The 25,400-nt window shown below is 37.2% G+C and overlaps 1 protein-coding gene across 1 annotated transcript in view; it reads left to right on the forward strand.

Annotated features, from left to right (window-relative positions):
* Window positions 1-982: 982 nt before the first annotated feature.
* GLI2 (GLI family zinc finger 2) overlaps window positions 983-25,400 on the forward strand; it is a 204,943-nt gene continuing 180,525 nt past the window's right edge. Inside the window, exon 1 of the mRNA XM_015817638.1 lies at window positions 983-1,121. Coding sequence (XP_015673124.1) covers window positions 983-1,121 — 139 coding nt within the window. The remainder of the gene's footprint in view (window positions 1,122-25,400) is intronic.

Raw genomic sequence — 25,400 nt, forward strand, 5'->3', positions numbered from 1 at the left:
TCCACTGACTTTGCTTGACACATGGTCACAAAAGGGGATCACACGACCCCAGGACACTGCAACCGGCATGCATATGAGTCAGTTGCCAAGTGTCCCAATTTTGATCATGTGACCATGGGGATGCTGTGGTGGTCATAAGTGTGAGGAACGTTTATAAGTCACTTTTTTTCAGTGCCGTTGTAACTTCAGAGGGTCACTAAATGAACTGTTGTATGTCGAGGACCACCTGCAGCATTTAGATACTCAGAATAAAGGATTGATTTCTTAGGTTAAGAAAATACTCCAGAAGAGTAGTGAACAAGTCTCCTTCCTGTTTTTCAGTAAAAGGATATAAATATTCTTGAAGTTCCTAATTGTTCTACTTATCAAATTGTAATCAGCAGTTCACTGTAAAGTTGTACCTTTGGGGAGGGTATGGAAGATACTCTAATAGAATGAAAAATGAATGACTACATGCAGGGTGTATCCAAAGTCAGGCTCTGTAGACAGTTTATTATACAAATCACATTAAATGTTTAAATTGTTTGCCATTTTCTTCTAAACACTTCCTTGTTTGACACGTGACTTTCAAACATTCCTAAGTACAATAGCATTTTTTTCTGGAAAAAAAAATGATAAAACATCGTGATTAGTCTACAGGTTCAATGTTTGGTACACCCTGTATGTGCATATGTTTGTATGTTTGTGTGTATGTGTGTGTGTGTGTGCATGTATATATCAATCTGAAGTCAACCATAGTTTAGAAAAAATGTGGCTTCAGATCCTTTCTGGATACAATTACCACAGCTTGACAAAAACTTGATGAGCAATTAAACCAATATTTATTGTTATTGTTTTTAATTATCTTTTGGAATAGGTTGAAAGAATTTCCATCAAAAGCAATTTTTGTGTCGTTAATGGAAAAAAGAAAAGAAAAGAAAGAAACACTGAACTTTTTGTATTGTTTTTTAAGGACCAGGAAGCTGGAATATGCATGACTAAGATGGAAACATCCACATCAATGGCTTCTGCAAAAAAAGAAGAGAAAAGTGTCCTTCTGGAAGACGGGGGCTTTAATGAACCCACGAAGAAACCAGTTCCTTTAGCAGCCGCAGCACCAACAGCCGTGGTGACTCAAGGAGGTAACTTTTGTAGTCCTTTCTCACATTTTGAAAGCAAGCCTGGGCTTCATTTTAAAGCCTTAGGATTTCCAATGTGAGAGGTATACAGGTACTCCTCAACTTATGACTGCAATAAAGCGCCAAATTTCTTGTTAGGTGAGTTTTGTCCCACTTTACAACCTTCGTCGCCTCAGTTGTTAAGTGAATCGCTGCAGTTAGTAACATGGTGGGTAAGTGAACCTGGCTTTCCCATTGACCTTGCATTGTCGCAAAAGGCGGTTGCGTGACCCCGTCGTAGGTGTATTGCAACCATCATAAATACAATGCCAGTTGCCAAGCATCTGAATTTTGATTACGTGCCTCTGGGAATGCTGCAACAGTCCTAAGTAAGAAAAAGGGTCATAAGTCTTCAGTGTTGTAAGTTTGAATGGTCACTAAATGAATGGTTGGAAGTTGAGGACTACCTGTATAGCCTTCTGCTAAGATGCTGAGTTTATTGGCCTTAGCTTCAGGGAATGGAAAATTGAGTGTTTGCAGATCTCGGGTGTTCACAGAATGACACATTTGGCCAGACAACTGTGACTCAAAAGTAGGGTTGCCAGGTGTCCACTATTTGAGTGGACAGTCCACTTTTTTCACATTATGTTCACTATTTTTTTTCACAAAATAGTGGACTTTTTTTATTCAAAAGCTTTATGATGAAATGGCACGTAATCTAAAGCTGTACAGTCTACTTTTTTTACTACTTAACTCCCCCCCCGCTTGTCCGCTATTTTTTGGAAGCAGACCTGGCAACCCTACTCAAAAGTGGACCTCAAATAAAGGCTACTTGAGCCTGACATGATTTCTGCATTCATTTCCTCCAGAGATAGAGCACTGATGATCAGTTGTTGTTTACTGACTGCCAAAGTGAAGGGGAAAATTTTAGTCCCTCTTTGACAAAGAAACAAACACGCCGTTTTAAAATACTATAATTGACAGGTTATGCTGTTTGTTTTGACTCCTGAATTTTGTTTTCTGAAGCAAACACTCTCTGAAAATAAGAGCAATATAAGACTTTGGGATAAAGATTGAAGCTGGATATCCATCCAGCCTTGTGGCATATAGAGTGTCACCATTCTGGATATATAAAAAGTTACTCATTTTGCATAATACGAATGTGTAACAGAAAAAAAATAGGATGAATGCAGGATCATGAGGGCTACATCAGGGGTGTCAAACTCAATTTCACTGAGGGCTGCATCAGCATTGCGGTTGCCCTGGGGGGGCCGGGTGGGGGAGCAGAGTGGGTGCAGCCTACTGGGTGGGCATGGATGGAGTGGGTGTGGCCTAATGGGTGGGCGTGGCCAGTTCTACATCATTCGCATCAAGGGTGCCTATGGGGGCCTGGGCAGGAGTGGGACAGATCTGAGGGTCTCTGGCAGAAGGGGGTGGGACTGGGGCAAGTGCCAAGACATGGTCCACCAGGGCAAGTGCCAAGATGGCCACCACAAAATTGTACATTGGCTCCCGGCTGGTGTGGGCCAGGGCCAAGGCAGCGGGGGCCGTTCCCTCACTGTTTCCAGGATGGCTTCGCGGGCCACATGAAACCACTTCGCGGGCCGCATCCGGCCCCCAGGCCTTGTGTTTTACATGTCTGGGCTACATAGTGAGTAATGTTAACCAGGAAATAACTTGAGGGGGGGGGAATCTGAAAAGACCAATGATGCTTCTTAAAACAAAACAGCTAATATTTCTTAAAAGAGGGCTTTGCAAGCCTAACTTTCTGCAAGGAAGTGAGAAAAGTTGTTGCTATTGGAAACCTATGCTGTAAAAGTCAGTTTGAATTTAGGCAGTAACCTGATGACATGTTTAGATTGCTTTCCTCTAGAGCTCCACACCATGCAGAGGAGCAAATGGTTGGGGCATTTATACAATTGGTATCAGGATGGATGAAAATCCCATCAGATGTTTCATATGTATGAGAGCAATGGAGTTTCATTCTGTGTAGATTTTTCTCTACAGAGACCATGGTTGGTATTTCTTTATTTTCTTTATTTATTTATCAAATTTTTAAAAATTGTCCATCTCCCTCACAGAGCGATCCTGAGCGACAGACAGGTAAAATATTGCAAACATTATAAAAAATCTTATAATTTTTTTTAAAGAGGCAAGCTTAACAAAATATAATTTTAGTTATTTTCTTAGTAACCCCAATTAGCATCTAATGAAGATATAAAATGAGTACTGACATCAGCCTTCCTTGACTTGGCATCCACTGTTGAAGGGCTGCTCAGAATTTGAAGCCAACATTAACTGCTGTGATCTTTTGCAATTCTGTAAGTTACATTCTAACACAACTGAAGTTCACCAGTCTGGGGGGAAGGATGCTCTTCCTAAACTTTGCCTATTCATTTTAAATGTGCAGAGATGTGGCCCTTTGAACTTCACATCTATGGAAAGCTGACTGAGAAAGTGGTGGTATTTGTTGTTTTTGGATGGAAACAACAAAAAATAATCATAGGATTTTTGCTTGTGTTGGTTCGATACCAACCCACTCCTTGTTTGTGTTATGTGGGATAAAATAACCTTTCGCAGCAGGAACTGAAGGAACACATTAGCTGGGACTTGATCAGTGGAATGTGACAAGTGGCATCTTCAGCTGTCTAAAGTTTTTTCAGCTGCTTTGTGGCCTGTCAAAAATATTTCTCATTGCTGGGCCAGCTCTGCTTTAGTATACATACATTTCCTTATTTTTTCCCTCACTTTATATTTACATCGAAACAATCTAGGAAAATAAATCATTCATCTTCATTTTGATAGATAACATTACTTTGGGGAGTGAGAAAGTTTCCCTACTATTTTTCCCTGCAGGGCTGGGTATACGTTCAAAATGTGTAGCTTTCCCTTTTTCAAAGGATACTTACTCGTTTTTGCTCTACAATTCAGTTATTTAAAAAAAAATTGGAGGGAACAGGGAAGAAATAAAAATTATACTGCTCTGAGTTACAGTATGTCGCCTTGAGTGGAAGAAAACTGTGGAATTTTGAAGGAAAATATTTCTTAAAAAGTATTTATGGACTGTCATGTTTGGATTCTAGGTGCAAAAAACATCCTTTTAAACATCTGGAAAATGTTAATTTGTATGAAAATTGGGGGAGGGGAAAAAGACATACATAGATGAGTTTTACAGTGTTTTTAAATAGTGTCTCAGGAGAGGAAAACATATTTGTTTGTTCAGACAGCTGAGGGCCCATCCCTGGGAGAGAAGAGCTGAACTCTTAAGCCTGGTTTCCTTTTAACTTGTTTTTGAATTTGTTCATTAATCCCAGTCTTTCTTAAATTTCCTGCCAAGAAGGATTAAAAATTATGCAGTTATTTCATAACACATTCTTTATGCTTTTCAGGTTTTGTTTTGTTTTTTTCTGCAGCCTCATTATACTGAGGATCTTAACTGTATACATTTCTGACCTTAGGCAGGTTTTCTCTGTGGGAGAAATTCGGTCATTCTTTGGCCATCCTTCTGCTCATCAGCCTATGAAGAAAGGCTAATGTAAACTAGGTTTCATGCCAGTAATAGATTACCTTTTTGTAATTGAAGACTGCATTTCTTGCCCCCCCCTCCACACACTATGGTAAAACAACAATGTCTCTGAGGTGAAGGAGTCACAATTTTACATCTTTATTTACATAAATAAATAAATTTGATGATGCAGATACCCCTAAGATTGTGCTAGATTTCAGCAGCAATGTTGGAAATTTTTGGGAGCTGCAGTGATATATTCCAGGGCCTTTGGTTGCCAGCCCTTGCCATACATAGTTGAAGGAAGCTGTGACTTTACTAATGAATCAGCTGGATATAAGGCCTTACTAAGGCTTTATAAAGCGGTATTAATACTTCACATGATTTTGATTCTATGCCTCTGTTTATACAACCAAGGACTGTATTAGCTTTTTTGGCTGCTGCCTCACACTGCTGGCTCATATTTAAGTGATCATCCACTACAGTGGTTCTCAACCTTTTTAATGCCGCGACCCCAACCGGTCGTAAGTCGAGGACTAAACCGGTCGTAAGTCGAGGACTAAACCGGTCGTAAGTCGAGGACTACCCAACCGGTCGTAAGTCGAGGACTTTCCCTGCCCGGGAGCGCCGCACATGCGTGGTTCCGCCCCCTGCGCCGGCTGAGGCGTTGCTGGCAAGCGTCAGAGACGGAGCAGGCCGACCACCAGCTGGCCCAGCCCAAGGGAGGTAAGGCACCCGCCGGAAAAGGGGGAAAAAATGGCGGACAAAAAAAATGGCGGCCAAAAATATGGCGGACAGCCTTGCTTGGCGACCCCCATGAAATGGTCGATCAACCCCAAATGGGCTCCTGACCCACAGGTTGAGAACCACTGATCCACTAGGACTCCAAGGTCCCTCTCACAGTTACTGTTTATGAGCCAGGTTTCACCTAATCTCTTCTGCTTTCTCTCTGCTGCCTGCTATTTCTTTGCCATCTTCTCTCTTAAGTGGATCTACTGTTGCTTACTGTTGTAAGAAACCTTTTTTTATTATCTTTGACTTTTGTTAAAAGTCTTTGTTCATTCTGAGCCTTTCTTTCCTGACTTCATCTTTGCAGATTCGGGCTATCTGCTGATACTTTGCCTTAGTTATGTGTCCCTCTTTCCATTTTTTGTACTTGTCCTTTTTGTCTTTCAGTTTATCAAAGAGATCTTTGTGCAGCCATGCTGGTTTCCTTTTGGATTTCTTGTTTTTCTTTTTCAATGGTATTGTGCTGGAGTGGGCTTTTATGATCATATTTTTCAAAGTTTCCCACACTTCTTGAGTTGTTTTCCCCTTTAGGATTTTCATCATGGAATTTTTCTTACACTCTCTCTTCATTAAAAATCAGCTTCATTAAAAATTATTTTTGTTGTATAGTGAAAAAGGAATAAATTTTTTTTAAAAAATCAGCTCTTTTGAATTTTAAAACACTGGGTGGATTATGTTCTATTGCTTGTGTTTGCATTATATTGAATTCCAATATGACATGGTCACTCTCATCCAAAGTTCCAGCAACTACAACTCCCTCTATCATTTCTTCTCTATTAGTAAGAATTAGGTCCAGTATATCTTTTCCTCTAGTTCCCTCCTCTACCTTTTGGATGACAAAGTTGTCAGCTAGGTTGGTTGGGAATCTGTTTGATCTTCCACTTGCTGCAGAGTTTATCTCCCAGTTATCAGGGTAGTTAAAGTCTCCCATTACTATTGTACTAAATACATTTGTTAATTGTTTAGCAAAAAGTTCATCTATTTCTTCTGCTTGTTTGGGTGGGCTGTAATATATGCCTATAGCAATGTCATTCTTTTTTTTCTTTTATATTGACCTATATGGATTCTAGGAGGTTTTCATCCTTGATTTTGTGGATTTCTGTAGAAAGGTAGTGATCTTTTATATATAATGCAACTCTACCTCCTCTTTCGTTAGGTCTGTTTCTTTTGAATAGTTAGTATCCTTCCATCAGTATATTCCCATCATGATTCATATCTTGGGCTGCTCTGATTCTAGGATTCCATGGAAACACAAGCTCTCACATGTGGTTAAACTGAAGCCATAAATCTACCTGCACCAAAGCAGACCAATTACAAATAAGACATTCCTCAATATAGTATTGCATTCAGTATTCACCATTCTGAAGGCTAAGCAGTGGTCCCCTACTTTTCCTGCTCCCCAGTCTTGCAGCGATGGCAGTGGTGACTGGCAGCACTGGTGGGGAAGAGGGGATGGTTTCACACGCACAGTCTAACCCTGGCATGCACAAATGAAGCTTGGCACAATTGCTCAATGCTTGCACTGGCTGGTTCCCAATGGGCCATGGTCCAGTAGTGGGCCACAGACTGGGGGTTGGGGGGGGGATCCCTGAGGTACAGCCCATAATAGGTTTTTCTAAATATATAGTTTTATTTTATTTATCAAATCTGTAATGTCCCCCATTTTGCTAAAAGTGACTCTGTATGGTACACAACAATCAGATAAAATAACAAATGCAAAAACAAGAGGCATAAAATATAAAAATCCATATGGTATTAGTATTATGAAAACCCAAATATAAGATATCTTATTTCATTAGTAATTATTATTGTTTATTAAAATATCTTTCTTTATCTGAATCACTGAACATGCAGCTAAATTTTGAAAATGTCAAATTACTTAGAATTCAGAACCTGTGGCCTCCCTTTTAAACCACCAGACTTTCAGATTATGTTTAGAAATCTAGCAGCAATTAGGAAATCTTGTTTGTAAGATTCCCACCCAAACAACTACAAATATCTGCAGAATTTTTCAAGTTCAAGAATGTTACAAAAGACAGTTGTAAACTTTGGTACTGTATCAGCCTAGGAGATTAAAGAATCCCAGAAGCAGGAGTTTTTGAAATGGAGAATCAAAATCTGCAAAATGATTGAAGCCCCCTTTTACATGGATGTTGGACACAGTGACTACAACACCACACCACCCATTTTACAGATATTGATCTCTTCTCCGAAAAAGGGCAATATTAAACAACCTGGCTACTACCATCTAGAAAATCACATAGATATGTCCAGAGGTCATGTTTGGCATGAAGATAGCTTGACCTTTGTATTATATCAATCATGCTCAGCTAATTATGTCAGGCACACTCAGGCAGAAATTATGTTATTGGTGATGCTGTTTTGATTCAATATATTTGAATATATTGTGATAGGCCCCCAAGTGTTCTATTCCTATTTTCTTACAAATCTATTAAATATTCCTATTCTCTTACTCCTTGGAAAATGGTTGAAAAAAAACTAAAATTTCATAGTTGTTACTACCTAAAAGTTAGGATATTATATTTAGTATATGATAGAGCCCGGTAGTGGTTATGTAATATTTGGATCCCCTCAAGCTGTGCTATTGCCTTATGGAGGCAGAAGGAATGCTGCTCCTGAGAGTGAAAGGATGCCAGGAGCATATGCTAAGAGTATATACTCCCAGCTGGGTCATCCAAGATGCCCACCAAAAGCAAGTAGGCATCTATATTACTGGCAGTGACCCAGAAAGATGCTGGAGACATCAGTGTCAACCATAAAGGAATTAGTTCATTCTATATAGGAGAAAGCAATGGCAAACCACTCATATATTTTACCAAGAAACCCACATGAACAGTTAAGATAAAGTGATTGATGATATAGAAGTTGATTTCCTCAGGACGGAGGGCACTCAATTGGCTACTGAGCTTGGGATTTGTTGGAGTACTAATAGTGTTTATGCCATCATTAGATTAAAGCCTTTGTAATGTGTCATTGCCATGCAGGAAAAGAAAAAAATTAAGATGGAATTAACAATGGAAACATGAAACCTAGAAGAAATGTACTCAACACAGTGAAAGAGGAAATAAATCAACTAAACATTGACATCTTAGGCACAGAATTGAAATGAACTGGAATTGGACCCTTTCAGCCATATCATGCTCTTTACTACTTGGGACATGAAAACAAGATGGAGTGGTGTTGCTTTCACATTGGAAAGGATGTAGCAAGGACAATACCTGGGTTCAACGCAATCAAAGTTTGAATAATGTTATATAATTAGACCTTGCAGACAATATTTTAATATGACTTTTATGTCTATGTTCCAACTACTGATGCAGAAGTTGTCTATGTTCCAACTACTGATGCATAAGTTGATTTTATGATCAAGTTCAATTTGAAATCAACAGATCATTTAAGCAAGAGGTGCTTCTTGGAGTTAGAGAGTGGAATGTCAAAGTTGAAAATAGTAAGAAGGACTGTATGACCCAGGAAACAAATGAGGCATGACAGCAACTTAAAAGGGTGTGCTGATCTAGTGATTTCTTCAAGTCTTTAAATAACTGAACAATACATGGATGGTAGCAGATGGAATACACAACTATCACACTGACTATATAATTGATACAAGGAGTTGAAAGACCTCAAGATGAAAGATAAAAGATGTGTGGAAGGGGAATCTTTGGACTTTGAAGAACCAGAATAGAAAGAATATTGATGCTTTTGAATTCGGGTGTTAGAGAAGATTTCTGAGAATACCATGGATAGCCAAAAAAACCCAACAGGTTTTATGAAATAACTCAACCCAGCATTTTCACTGAAGGTACAAATGACCAGATTTAAATTATCATATTTTATACACATTGGCAAAGACCTAGCTCTTTTGAGTTGTCTATAATGGTAGGAAAGGTGGAAGGAAAGAGAAGAGATGGATCAGCAACAGATAGATGGGCTCAATTACAGCAGCAATGGGTACACCATTGGAAGGTCTAAAGGGCCTGATTAGGAACAGATCATCCTTGAGAAGGTGTATATATGTGGTTGCTAAAAGCTGAAAGTATCTTGATGGCACATAATATTTAGGTAGGATTTCTTAATCTCATAGCATTTGATGGCTTCTATGCAATTATGTTTTATGAGATGTCTTATCTGAAGCTTGCCAAGATTAATGCCAGCAAGAGATGCCACTGCTGAACTGCTCACATTTAAAAGAACAACTTCGTATTCAAGATAGAATCTGAATTTGAAATCTCTTTAAATATTCTGGCTGGTGGAACTGGAAATGATCATGAATTTATACATATTTGTACAATTTTTCAGCACACGCTTGTTTCAGAGTGTCAAGTGCCTTGTTATCAAATCCAAAAAAATACCATCTTGCACCCCATAATGCTATGCACCCCGCATGACACAAATACCAAGTTGGTAAATTGATGGTGTTTATGTTGGCAGCACTTTTTTCCTGATGTCTGGCTCTGTCAAGACTAATTTTAGCATTTCTAAAGCTAGGTTAAAATATGGCCTCATTACTTTGATGTCAGAGCATGGTTTACTATTAGTATATTCTGGGGTTTATCATTTTAGTCATGTTTAACACGGCAACGGGAGGCATGCACTATTAAATCTGGCTTATTTTACATTCCTGTCCTGGATTATTTATTTGGAACAATTTCCTCTCTATCAAAAGCCACAGCTAATGCTGAGTTTTAATGTGTTATTTACACACAAAATAACCTATTTACAACTTGGTATCTGCCGGAGGGAGAATGAATGGGCTGGTGCTCCCTCTATTCTGTTCTATCGGAGTTTAACAATCTGGATTGCTAATAGAACCATTTATCATAGGGAGGTGATTTATTTTATGTTGGTTACATAGGTCTCACTGCCTCTGATCTATGGAAATACTTGGCGTATAATGAAGTCCAACCAGTCACTTGGTGTAAACATAGGAAAACCAAGCTTGGAGCCAGTGAAAAGTCAGCATGCAGTTTTTCCACTGGGTAGTATTTCTCGAAAATTAATGCCTTGTGTGAAGAAATAAAACCCATCACCCTTCCACATGTGCTTTAACTGCGGAATGGGTGAAATGGCATATTGTATAGCCTTGTATATGTGTGCTGTAAAATTGATTCTTTTCCAGTGTGCTAAAATAGGGAGATCCCTTTTCCATACCATGTTGTCATAGATAGGTAAAACGAAGACTATCTACTGTCAGATCAATGAATAATTGTTACCATCATCATTGTCATAATTTAAACGTGGCAAGCTGCCTGACTCTCAATGATTCTGAATGGCTTGCAGTAGTCAAACAAAGAAATTGCACTAAAATCAATAAAAGGTAACAATAAAAGATTGCAAGTATGAGGAAGGCAGGGATCTCTCCCTCCCTCCCTCCCTCCCTCCCTCCCTCTCTCTCTCTCTCTCTCTCTCTCTCTCTCTCTCTCTCATCAACCCAAATGTGATCCTAGCTTTGCAGTTCAACTGCAAATTCTCTGCAGAGGAATAGATATGGATTGGATTCACTCTTGGGTGCATTTCGATGTAATGTCTCTTGCCATCAGGACCATCTGAGCTTATTATGCTGCCCAAGTTTCCCCCTCATTGTAACCCTTTACTATAGAACTGAAGAAGCTTCTTGGATGAGAAGTGAAACATCTTCAAGAAAAAACAAAGAAAGTCCAGTTGCCTCTTGAAAAAGCACCTTTGGGGCTTTTATTACATTCTCCTCTCCATTTTCTCACCAAGCTCTTCCTTTTGTGCAAGTTCCATGAGTGATGAATCTGTACCACTGGTGCAGCTGTGGCTTTTCTCACTGGGGTGAGATGAGAAAAGATCCTAGACCTGGTTAATAACATTCATTGGCTTTGCTTAATAACAAGAATGATGTTTTTGAAGCAGTTTTTCCAGCACAATAGTAACTATAATACCTACCGAGGGTGAAATTATGCAAAGATCCAAGAAGGCACCAAAGCATTGTTCCTTTGCTATAGGATGGAAAAACTATGGAAGCATTGCTCTAAAATACAACTAGTCCTCAACTTACAACAATTCGTTTAGCAACCATTCAAAATCAAATGAAAAAAATGTTACTTATTACTACCGTGTTTCCCTGAAAATAAGACTGGGTCTTATATTAATTTTTGCTCCAAAAGATGCATTAGGACTTATTTTCCAGTTAGGGCATATATTTGGGGAAATACGGTACTAAATGCATCCGTCTGGCTGACGAACTTAACTGGGGCTTATTTTGGGGATGGGGCTTATATTACGGGCATCCTGAAAAATCATGCTAGGGCTTATTTTCCGGTTGTGTCTTATTTGGGGGGAAACAGGGTAGTTGTTGCACTTACAACCATGACAGCACCCACATGGTCATGCAATTAAAATTTGGATATTTGGCAACCAACATATATTTATGGCAGTTGCAGCATCTGGGGGTCATGGGATCACCATTTGCAACCTTCCCACTTGGCGTCCAACAAGTAGGGTCAGTAGGGGAAACCAGATTCGCTTAACAACTACATAATTCACCTAACAACAAGTGATTCTCTTAACAAAAAAAGGTTATGAAATCAAGCGTGACTCACTCAAAAACTGCCTTGCTTAGCAATTCTGATTCCAGCTGTGGTGGTATGTGGAGGGCTAAGAGTAGAGACAAGTGGCGAAGAAAGATTGCAAGTGTTGACAACACTAGGATAGTTAGTTACACTAGGATAGTTAATTACAGAAAAACTGTAATTAATTTATGATAAAGCCACTCTTGTTTACACCTCTATGGTATTGTATTTGTTGGTCTTGCTGATCCCCCCCAAAATCTGTTAAGTTACACCCAATATAAATATAAGGAATAAATAAAATTACATGAATGAGTGGATAAATACTGAAAGGTCTTAGAAATAGTCAACCAATTTCAACAGTAAGACACAAGGAACTATAAAGAAACGTGTCAATTAATACTCCAGGCATCTTTCCGCGCTACTAATGGGGTCATCCCCCCAAAAGTAGCAAGGAAAGACAGGAAGGTCAGCTTGTGTGCATGGAAAAGAAAAAGTGGAAGGAAAGCAGAATCCTAGTAGGCCTCATATAAACAAGCCAATAAAAATGTCGACTGTGTGTGTTCCATAGAATTAAAGGAATAAGAAAATAGAAAATGCCACTTAAGTAACCTAACCTACCCTCTTTGGCAGGCTAGTGACTCCTCCAGAGAAATATTTTCCTAGTTTTGCTAGAAAAGGGAAAGATAGGAGATAGTTATACCTCCACTTATTCTGGAATAAGTGGAGGAAATCTTTTAAGCTCAGCCACTGAGTTGGAAGCCAGAGAAAACTGTGCAAAAGAAATGGAATCTGGTCACGGTGTTCTGTATTCTGATTTCCCGACCAGTTTCTCTTTCATTTTGATATTTACTACAAACAAAGATTTCACATAACTTGATTTCCATTGCATTCTGATTCGTCTCGTACGTAGTCCATACCCTTAAAGCCAGACTTCTAGTGTCAGAAGAAGACGAGCCATGCAAGAATGGCTAATAAATAGAGGAAATTTGGACTTTGGAATACGCTTCCATGGTGCAGGTAGATCTTCACCAGTGTGGTTAATGGATCCCACAAAACGGTCTCATTATTCAAATTGGTACTATTCAAAGTAATATTTCTGTGGGAAATAAAGTAGTTGGTTCCAGCTGGATATAAATAGACAATTAAAATATTTAACCATAAATTTGTATATGTTTATTAATGAAAATTCTATTACAACAGTAAAATAGAATAAACTTGTATCAAGCACACCTGCTATTTGCTGTATGCTGTTATAGTTCTTCAAAATGAGCTTTTTTGAGCTTTCCTCAGATATTGGACCTTCCTTTTCTCCTTTTTGCATAAACAACGATCAGCATCTTAAGACCTCACACATAATTACACATGTGCTAACCTCCACTGTGTGCACACTAGCCTTGAATTTTGGCTTGCATTAAATATGACCTGTTATCAGTTTATAAATTGCACTAAGCTGAATTTTGCATTATTTGAATTGACACTAATCATGACCTAACTATAAGCTGGATTCTATCGCTGGACTTTTGTTCTTAATCTTTCTTTCTTAAAAAAAAATTGTTTTATTATAGAAAATAAAATACAAAACAGTAAATCAAACAACAAAATGAAACAAAACAAAAGCATACATTCAACTCTAACAACATCAAAAAAAAAATAGTGTACAAAAAAAGAGGAAAAAGTGTCAATTAAATGTAACATTTAACATGTAGGATCCACCCTGGCTGGGTGCTGAAAGAAAAGAAAAAGCAATAAATTCTCCTTCATATGTATACATTATTACATTATATATATACATATCCATTCTTCAACAGTTGGCATCTTTTTTTCTTTCCAGCATTTGGCAAGTACAATCCTCACAGCCATCACAAAGTGAAGAAATAGCATCCCAAATTGTTTTTCAAATTGACTTCTCCATCATACATAAAAGAAAAGCTTCAGGTTTCATTAATATTTGTATCTTATTTTTTGCATTGTCATTATTATGTTTCTCCAGTATGGTTTCACATATTTGCAAGACCACCTCATATGATAAAATGAACCTGGATTTTGACTACATTTTCAGCACTTATTAGAAATCCCTTTATATATTTTCGCTAGTATATCTGGGGTCAAGTACCAAAGATACACCATTTTATAAAAGTTTTCTTTCAAACTATAATTTAATGTAAATTTTAATCCCTTCGTCCGTACATTCTCCTATTTATCTAGTGTTACATTATACCAATTGTTTTTGCCCATTTTACACTCTTTAACATAGTCATCTTCTAGATTCATCTTGAGTAACATTTTATGTTACTTATGTAACACTTTAGAACTCAAGTGGTCATCTCCAGAACATAAATTAATGTCCAACTCAGATTTAGTTCCTGTGAAAACTTTTTTTTAATCAAGTTTAAATCTTTCAAAAAAATTATAATAATTAAACCAATCACAAGCAAATCCTTCACTTACTAGTTGTTCTCTTGTTTTTATCTTAAATTCCTCTTTTTCAAATATCAATGTCTCGACATGTCATCTCTGTTCTATGTAGTGCTTCATGAGGTGATAGCCAAAGTGGCACTTTATCAAGTTAATCTTGTTTTATACTTCCACCATACACATGCAATTGATTGCCTAATAGCATGAATCTTAAAACCAGGGTTAACTTTTACTTTGTCATACCACAGATAGACATGCCACCCAAATCTCAAATGAAAACTTTTGAGGTCTAACAGCCTTGAATTTTTTAAAGTTATCCAATCTTTTAACCATACCAGACAACAAGCATCATAATATAATCTAAGATCCGACAGACCCAGACTTCTATTTTTAGAATCTTGTAGCAACTTATATTTAATTCTTGGTTTTTTGTTTTGCCAAATAAATTTAGATATATCCTGAAAGTGAAATCTCTAATCCATATTGCTATAAAGCTTAGAATTTTCCTCAGTAAAAGTCACCCCCAAGTACTGTACCTTTTTCACAACTTTAAAACCAGTTTTAAATTCCAATTTCTTTTGATCTTCCATCTTTATGTTCTTAGTCGTCTTTGATTTATTTATTCTTAAACTCACAATTTCTCCAAACATTTTGATATTCCTCATAACATGTTCAATATTCTCTAGTGGGTCTTGCACAATCAATATGAAATTGTCAACAAATGCACATAGTTTGTAATTATAAGCTTTAATTTGCAGTCCTTTTGCTCCATCCAGTATGGTGCTCTGAACTTTGTTCTGTTAGACAATGTCTGGTTTGATAGCTACATAGCAGTTCTCTGTAGCTACTTCATTCCTGGATTAGAAAAGGAATGGCAAGGAATTGCCCTGAAGCTTCTGGGATGGCATTCTTTGGCTCTCTCTCTCTCTCTCTCTCTCTCTCTCTCTCTCTCTCTCTCTCTCTCTCTCTCTCTCTCTCTCTGTGTGTGTGTGTGTGTGTGTGTGTGTGTGTGTGTGTGTATTCAGCAAATTGTTTCTCCCTGGTAAGTTTGCCAAAGAAGAGGAGTGACATCATGTTCACCCAGTCATTGTCTTCAAAGACACCTGTTTTAACTTCACACTTTTGCAATTTTTTTTTTACTTTTTGCATGTTAATTGCTGGCTGTGTGCTAGAATTCAGATACCTTCCCTCCTCCTGGACTCTAATTGATTTTATAACATCGGAGGAGTGTCTTGAAGTAATTAATCATTCGTATGGAAAAGACAAATGACAACAAGATTTTTTTAGATTACTGAGAAAATGAGTTACTGATTTAATTATACTGAACTTCTATCAAAAAGACTGTATATATATTCAACTTGAAAAGATTTTATATATCTTTATTCTATTTCTTCTGCACCCTGCAGACAATTCTCGTATTTCTACGTTAAAAGCTTAGAAACCTCTTTTTTTCTCTACTCTGTGAATGTGTATATCAACAATATTTCTCCTGCCAGCTGCTTAGTTTTGCTTTTAGAACTCCTTATCTGACCTTAAAAAGAGAACAGTGTACTTCTACCTGCTTTTCTGCTGCCAGCAACTGGTTGTATGAGAGGATATTTGCTGAAATGCCTCCTAAGAAGGAATTGGAGAGGTTAAAATGTGATTTAGATGAGTCCAGCATCAAACTCCTTATGGAAGTATTTAAGAAAATATTTTCTTTGCTACACGTCACAATAAAAGAGATGAATGAAAAATCTGATAAAAAATTTGAATTAGTAGTATCAGAGTTAAAACAAACTAAAGAAGGTGTTAAAAATATAAAGATTAGATGAGATGAGACAGACACAAGGTTAGATCTTCTTAACCAACATTTACTGTTATTGAATTTGAAACAGAAGGAAGTTTTTCTGTGCCTCAGAGGAATTCCTGAACAAATTCACAACTTAAGTGATGTAATTGCAACAGAAATGACTAAATGGTTTGATAATGAAAAATAGACTTCTCTAAAGAAATAGATGAAATTTACAGAATAAAGTCAGCGTATGCGGTCAGAAGACAATTGCCAAGAGATGTTATAATCCAATTTATAAGAAAATCTATTAAAGAGCAAGTAATTCAGAAACTTTACCATCAGAGATTTAACATTTCTGAAAAAGAGGTGCAAATATTCAGAGAAATTCCGATTACAATATTAAGGAAATGCAAAGAATATTTTCCCTCCTGAAACAAAAGAATATTCCCTTTCTTTCTTTCTTTTTTTTATAAATTTTTATTATTTAAACCAACAAAACAAAACAAAACATAACACACATATATACACAGTATATATTTTAACAGCAATTTCGTAACAGTAATCTTCTATTATTTACATTTCCCCCCCTTATTCTTCTTCTTTCAATGGGATAGGCTGGAAGGTGTTATCTTTATCTTTAGAAATCAATGACATAAACTAAATTTAGTCCTTAAAGCACAAGTCTTTTTGGAAAAACATGGATCGGAACTATACTATTTTTCAAAAGATAAAGAGCAGAAAGAAAAAGATAAAAAGAGATCTGACGCTTATCAAGGACGGGCTGTGGAGATGGGAGCTTCAGCTAGAATCCCTGGAACTTCCTCTTCACAACAAATGGATTGCAAGATTTTAACATGGAATGTCAATGGGGCAATTCCCCACAAAAGAGAAAAAGAAATATTTCATTATTTGAAAAAAGTGAACCATGATATAGTATGTTTGCAGGAAACTCATAAAGTATTTAACAAATAAGATCTTGGAAATTATTTCTGCTAATTCAAAGAAAAAAATTAATGGGGTAGTTTTGTATATAAACCCCAACTACATCCACATTTATTGTTTGTTGATGATCAAGGCAGGTGTGTAATTGTGCAAATTGAATTGCAGGGCATAGAATATTTTGCGGTGGGATTATATGCACCCCATACCAAGAAAAAATCTCTGTCTGAACACTTACTCTCCTATTTTTTCGAGAAATGGTGTGTAATTGGAGACTACAATGGGGTAATAACCCCACAACTGGACAGATCAGCTGATAAAGGAATTAAAGAAACACAAGGGAAACTGCCCTCAACTTTTTTCAAGTTGACAGATATTTTAGGTTTAATCGATGTTTGGAGGTGTAAAAATGGACTAATGAAACATTTTACCTTTTCAGAGAGACACAAATCCTTTTCTAGAGCTATTATTCTTCCAAAAACTTTTCCTGACCATAATCCAGTGTCTTTACATCTTAAATTTGGTCTTCAGTCTTTTAAATAGAGATTAAATGAGTCTGTTTTGCAGAGACCACAGATTGTTAAAGAATGTAAACAGGTACTTCAAGACTATTTTAATAATAATTTAGGTAAAGGAACCAATTTGACAACAGTTTGGGATGCTTGTAAGGCTGTGATACGAGGACATTTAATACAATACAATACAGCAATTAAGAGGATAGGTGAAAAAATCCAAAATGTGTTACAAGAAATTAAACTGAAGGAGAGGGAACTCCAGAATTCTCCAGAAGATTCTAACATACTTAATCAATTAAAATTATTGCGACAACAAATTTCTTTGTTGACTGTTTCAGATATTGAAAAGAAACTTAAATATACAAAACAACACTTTTTGAACATGCAAATAAACCAGGGAGATGGTTGGTATACAGACTAAGAAAATAGAAGAAAAGATGATAACCAAGCTTCAAGAGGTGAATAAGACTTACATAGAAGAGAAAAACATTCACAGACTTTTTTGGAATTATTACACTAATTTATATAAAGAACAAGAAGACTGTGGAGGAATATATAATAACTAAAAATCTTCCTAAACTATCGGAAGCTACAAGCAAATTTTGAACAATCCAGTAACAACTTTTGAAATAATAGAAGTGAGAGCTAAAATAGGCAAAGCCCTGAGACCTGATGGCCTACCAAGTGGATTCTATGGAATTTTCAAAGATCAACTACTTCTTCCGATGAAGGACTTAATGAAGTCTATTTTACAGGGAAACCCTATTCCAGACACTTAGAAGGATGCCTACATTTTTTAATATCCAAAGATGGACTGGATTTAACTTCTGTGGAGAACTACAGGCCAATCTCTCTCCTTAATAATGACTACAAACTCTTTACATCTATCTTAGCTGAAAGACTTAAAAATGTTTTACTGGATTATATAAGTGAAGACCAGTGTGATGTCTTACCTAAAAGACAACTAAAAGATAATTTAAGAGTAATTTTAAATATAATTGAATGTTTACAACAATGGAGCGACAAACAGTTGCATTAATCTTTCTGGATGCAGAAAAAGCTTTTGACAATTTGAACTGGGCCTTTATGTTTAAAGTAGTGGAAAAGATGGATTTTGGATTGGGCTTTATACAGTGTCTGAAGTTCATCTATACCAGGCATGTCAAACTCACGACGTCAAGGAATGTATCGGGCCGGTTTTGCCATTGCCGGCAATGGGGTGGGCGCGGCTTCCACGTTACACATCTGGCCCGCGGGCCGGCAGTTTGACACCCTGATCTATACTCTCCAGAAAGCACAAATCATGGTGAATGGAGACTTCACAAAACCATGTAAAATCCAGTAGGGAACAAGACAGGGGTGTCCTTTATGCTCTTTATTATTTATTCTAGTGTTGGAACTGTTAAACGGAGATATTAGACAGGATAACAGAGCAAAAGGTCTTAATCTTTCTAAGGCTGCAGTATAAGTGATGGTAAATTGCAGAGGATGTAGAACCAACTCTGCTTTTCTCTCCCAGAATAACTTTCCCCTTCTTGTGTAACCATGATCAATGAATTCATAAACAGAAGCATGAACCATACTAAAGCTGGTTAAACATCTGGTTAACTTATAATCAAATTTCAAGTCCACTGGAGGAAAACAAGATAGTAAATGGTGAACATTTGATGACATGACACAAAATCTGCCTGCATATATCTGTGTGGTACATTGGGTTGTGATGTGATGACACACTTCATCATTTTGACATTATCATAGTTAGGAACATACACCTATGAATCCTATAATATCTATCCAATGAATGATTGGTTCAGTACGAGAGGTTTTTTTATACAGCTAATTGAGGAAAAAGATCATACCTCAGAGAGCAAGTAGATATCCTACTGACAAGGAATAAAGGCAATAATTCTGAGAAAGCGACACTTGATTTTATGGCTCGCTCCTAAATTCTTATCCATGGCTGATAAAATCTACACCAGGTCCTGCATGTGCTCTCCTTCTAATCTATAATCTTAACTGCTGCAAACACTCATAGGACACAATTGATGGCTAACAGACAAGATCTATCTCCTTAGCATAAACATTCATTGGATCAGAGTCAATTCATTGGAGACAAATACTTTGCCAGGTATTGTAGGCAGGCATCTCAACGGAGTGTGTGTGCTTTTTGGAAACAGTTCAGGTATGAAATAGTTCAGCAAGCTTAATAGTAGAGTACGTGCGCGGTGAAGATAAGATTCTAGGTGTAATCCCTAGCATCCCCAGTTAAAGAATTTGAAAAATAAGTTTCCATTTGTGCCAATGAAAACTTTTTTCTAAGTCACCTATTGGTGCAGAAGACAAATTTTCTTTCATAGGGACTGAGTTTTGAAGCAGTACTATCCCTCTGTGTATGAAAATGATTAAATTAGAAAACAAGATGTGTAGCTTCATACTATCATCTTCGACATTGTAACATTTCTGTTCTAATGAGTTTATATTTACTGGGATTTTCTAAACTACACTCAGACAATTAAAATGCAATTCTATACACAAAGAGCAAGGACACACATGGATATGAAGCCCAATTCTATCTAGATGTTTTGGTCTATGCTCCCACAGTTCCTGCTAATGGCCCTATGACTAAGCATGAATTAAAATAAACTATAGGTATATAAATTATCTCATTACACTATAAGAGTTTATCTATGAATAAGCATAATTGGACATAGAGGGTTTTATACCAGTTTAAACATGTAGAGGATCACACAGTAAACTTTATTTGATCAAAGATGCTTATTCTGCAAACTGTAATACTTGCCAAATATGAGCTCCTGGATCAAACAGAGCATCGTATGGGACCACATCTTTTCTGCAAGATAAGCCAAATAAACCCCCTGAAACCACTGCTTCATGTTGGGATTTGCATAAGAAATCTGGCATGCCATTCAGTTGGGGACAATTTTGTTCTGCCATATTAGTATAGTCTCAATGACTATTTCCTAGGATTTATTGTAGCTGTGTGATGATGTTAGTAAGCCTCTTCCAGATGTTCAGAATTCCCATAGAAGTTTGGTATAGAAAATAAAATACCAGATTAGTAGCTACTTTGGGAACTCACTGGGATGAAATATGGGAAAAGAGAGATCAAGAAAAACTGGCATAGCTCAGGAATATTTTATTCTCATGTAAATTATAGGCATCTACCATGTGAGACTTATTTGCTGTCCTTTCACTATGAGATCCAGATTTTTGGTGTTGTGCATGGCATCTGTTTATCTGCAAATAGAAATATAGCTTGCAATGTTACAGTCAACACAGTGGCTCAATATAGAACATGCAAAACAGCATTGACATCATCAATCCTACTAACTAGATGGATAATTCCTTCGAATGAAACCCAGCAGCTCGAAGCACAGTTTGAACCAACTCTGCCATGACATATATTTTTCAGTCGGGCTTTTGAAAAATCACCAACAGGGACTTAGTGGGTTTCCCCTCTCCTGCTGAAAGACTATAGAAGATTAAAAATAACGTAGAGAGACTGCTAAGCAAAAAACAATCACATTATGATAAAGGCCTGAAGAGATCAATTGTGTAAATCACTGTTAAAAGAGAACAAGCGCCAGATAAAATACATTTCTTCATTACCTAGATTAAGCCTTTTTCCTTTGACCCTAAATAATTGATAGACTTTGGCTGAACCTTCCAAAGCTTTCTCTATGGTGCTGTGGGGTTGCTCTCAAGGCTAGTAAGTGGCAAAGACAAATGCTCTTAAAAATGCTACACATTCACCACTGACACCTAGTAATTGCCGTCCTCCCTAAAGAATGGCTAGGATGCCTTGAAAAGAAAGCCCTGCACTCAAGGAGAGAGAAGGGGAAAAATTGCAACACTGCACTTCCTTTCTACCAAAGGGTGCAGCCAAAAGCAAATCTGGTTCACTTCTTTAAGCATATCATAGGTATATCATAGCAGACAAGCATGAGATTAGGCATGGGCATTAGACTGAGTTTCACAATCTCTCTCTTTCGCTTTCTTTCTTTCTCCCTCTCTCCTTCCCTCTCTCTCTTTAAAAGTATTCTTAGAGACAGCAGTAAGCTTGCAGGGGCTCTCAGGAAAAGCTTTGGAATTAATCTCAAAGCAGGAACACTTGAGGGGATTTATTAGAGTGAATGTGAGGAAGGGTCTCTGGCAATTTGAAAAGTAGCCAGCATTAGTAATAATGCACACCTTCCATAGTGTAGCATGGATATTGGGGGTGGAGAAAAGGAGGAGGAGAGGAAAGTAGTGCTACACGCATCATGACATCATCACACAAATGATATGAATGATGTACTGTCCCAAGCGACATAATAGGAGGAGGAAGATGTGTAGGATATGTTTGCTGTCTTGAGTTTTTTTGTAAAAATAATAAAGGCATGAGATAGATAGATTGATAGATAGACAGACAGACAGATAGACAGAAAGAAAGAAAGAAAGAAAGGAAAGAAAGAAAGAAAGAAAGAAAGAAAGAAAGAAAGAAAGAAAGAAAGAAAGAAAAGTGCCATTTGCATTATGGCATCAAGATGTGTGATGACACTATAGATTTGGCAAGGCATCTGGCTTATTCAGAATTGGCTCCTCTGAAAAGGAAGCCGATAGGACTGTAGGAAATATTAATAGTTATGCTGCAAAAGAAAAAAAACACAAGTAACATTCATCCTGAAGATTCATGTATTTCGCAGTATGCTTTACTCTGCAACCAAGACTTTACTCTAGAGAGATTTTCTTAAATTCAGGAAAGTGAAGTTCCAAATTTAATGGAAATATATTTTGAACTGCTTATTCTATCAGAGAGGGAAACTAAAATTAATGATGTTGCTAGACAAGTTACACAAAACACTAGTAAACAGAGAGCTAGATGCTCTTCAATTCATAATACTTGTGTTGAGAAAGAAATGTTTGCCTTTTTTTATTCTTGCATGTTATATTGTATCTGTCAAACTAAATGTATATTCAATAGCCCTTATCTCCTTGGCACCAATAGTCGTTAACTTCTTGGCATCTTAATAAGTAAGTAATTAATAGTTACTAAGAGTGCTTGCTATCTGTGTGAGGTAGGTGGGATATTCTCTTGCATCCAGCAACCACCTAGTTCAGTGGTGACGAACCTATGGCACACGTGCCAGAGGCGGCACTCGGAGCCCTCTCTGTGGGCACGTGTGCCATGCCCCGAAGATGGCGAGGGACTGGCCCCCACCACCCTGGCCCAACCACCGCAGCCACGCCCACCCGGGGCCCCTGTGATAAATAAGTTGGTTTTGTGTTGTAGTTTGGGCACTGGGTCTCTAAAAGGTTCGCCACCACTGACCTAGTTAATCACCCTCCCATAGACACAATGCCATGTGGTCTCTTTGCACCCTGCTGCTTAAGCTACTATTACTATAAATGACACAAGTTATTAAAGGCCCAAGTGAACTTTAGGGCAAGCTTCCCTTGATAATTTGGTGCCTTCCAGAAGTATTGGGATTATGATTTCCAGAATTCCTGTGGTTGACAAAATATTGTTATGCAAAGTTAGAAATAATTATGACCATATCAATAACAACAAACATAGCTTGGACTGATCTTCAGCTGCTCCTGACTTCCAGATCCCTTCTTAGACTTTTTTTGTTGAGAGGATATAGACGAGATAGTTCTTAAATCACATTCATTGTATTTAATTTAAATATGCATTTCATTTTACCTTGTTTTTTTATCTGACCCACTCACCTTTTGGGATTGCAAAATTTGACATGTTACCCAAAGGCCCAAGATAAAATGACCATGTCTTTCCATAGTGGCATTTCCCAGCAAATAGTTTTGACTATCAGAATGATTATAGGCAGCACTATAACTAAATTCTTTAACAATCTGCTGATAGAAATAGCTGATGGGAAGATTTGAGAAATTAGTTTCTTTTTGGATCAGAGTCACCCCCTGAACATTTATTATTAGACCTGACATGTAAGATACAACCAAGGGACAACTACTTTGCACACATGTCTTTCTTATCTTCACAGTTACCACAATGCTCTTACACATGAGAGGATAAAAAGATAGACTTAAGGTCTAGAAGAATTTGAGTTTTGCAAAGTATTCATTGTGGAATATATGATAGAATTAATCAAGTGATAAAATCTGTCCTCCATTTCTCTCCCATTTCCCTCTATGAAATAAGCATCTATTTTTCTTTATTTTTAGGATACTTTTGAATTCCTTTAGGCTTTCTTTCAGTCATGTTTTTGAATCTTTTCTGTTTGAGTTCTTCCTTGTTACTCTGCTGTCTCCCTTCTATTGCTTACACATCCTGATCTGAAAAATCCCCAAAGGGGGTATTCTTTCAAGCTGTCTTCTTTTGGGATCATCAACAAGGAAATTATAGATGATGGAAGAGACTATTGTAAAATGAAAGTAGAATATTCACTATATTGCATGGCAAACCCTGCGATAAACAAAGTACAAGAATCCCACATTCCACCCAAGAGAATTTTGCTATTTCTTTCCTCATTTGGAAATAACAACAACAATTACTATCCAGGTTGACTAATAAAGTACTTTCCTAATAATAAATAATTGGATTGGAATGAGGAGAGATAGGAATGGTGTATTTTTTTAGTTCAGAATAAATTCTCAGGAGCGGTTGGGAGAGACATGATAGACCAGTTGGAGAAGGAGAAGACTGGATGGCATTCCAGAATAGTCCTATAATTGGGAATGTTCTAAAGAACTTAGAAGTAAGTGATTGATGGTGCCGAGGTTCAGGGGAGGCTCCCAGGTGCTTAGTGGCTGTTTGACCAGCATACTGTTTTCTTATGTAAACATCTTTTTAGCATCACTCCATTTTTATAGGTTCCAAGGGAAACACAGGCAGACATTCTCTAAGTAATGTCCTGAGGAGATCAGAATGCTTGTAATAGAGCTTTGCAGCAGCTGGAGTATAGAATCCAAAATATTTATGCCAAAAAAGCTTTGCTGCTTTCTGCCACATGGATTTACTCTTAATTCTGAAATAGATCCAAAAAATGCTGCTCACAGCAGATGGATTTCTAAATAAACAGCTAAAGTCAAGGTTTTGATAACATTCATTGTATCAGTGTGGAACTCCAAATGCGTAATTTAGAAACAAAACATGCCATACTGGGGGAACTAGTAGAGGGGTTGCCTCCCTCCCTTTTCTTGTAGCTTTCATCCAGCTGTGTTAAAGACTAAAATATCTAATTCAACCTTCCCCAGCCTGGTACTTTCCAGATGCATTCAGATAAGTTTCTGAATTCTTCAGCCACTAAGACAATTCTGGACTTCCTATTCTTAACACTTCTGGAGGGCATTAGGCTGGAGAAATTGATCTGATACAACGTTATGAAGTTAACGTTGGGCATTTGTATGCATAATTAAGTTAACCTAGAATAGAATGTATTTAGGAGACACAACACTGCAAGCAACTCCACGAAATATCAAAACACAGTGGATTGAATTAGTCAAAAGTCATCTAATCCAAAACATACCATACACAGAATTCTTAATCACTGACAAACAAGTAAAAAAGATTTTCAGAGTTCTGAATCAGACTGCTTGGATAAAAAAATGACGCAAACATCCCGTATTTCAATATTCTTTTTGTTATAATTATAATTGACAAATATCTTAAGTATTTGTTTTTTCTCAAGCACACATTTTTGAGGCAAAATGAAAACATGTGAAAGATTTCTTAAATATTATCTCAGTCTGTCACTGCCTGAAATTTATTTTGTCCTTTTGTTACAGCCACAACTGACCCTGAAATGTTTGCAGTAAGTCATTGTGATC

This window comes from Protobothrops mucrosquamatus, unplaced genomic scaffold (assembly GCF_001527695.2).
Source record: "Protobothrops mucrosquamatus isolate PMUCROS unplaced genomic scaffold, P.Mucros_1.0 scaffold613, whole genome shotgun sequence".
NCBI lineage: Eukaryota > Metazoa > Chordata > Lepidosauria > Squamata > Viperidae > Protobothrops > Protobothrops mucrosquamatus.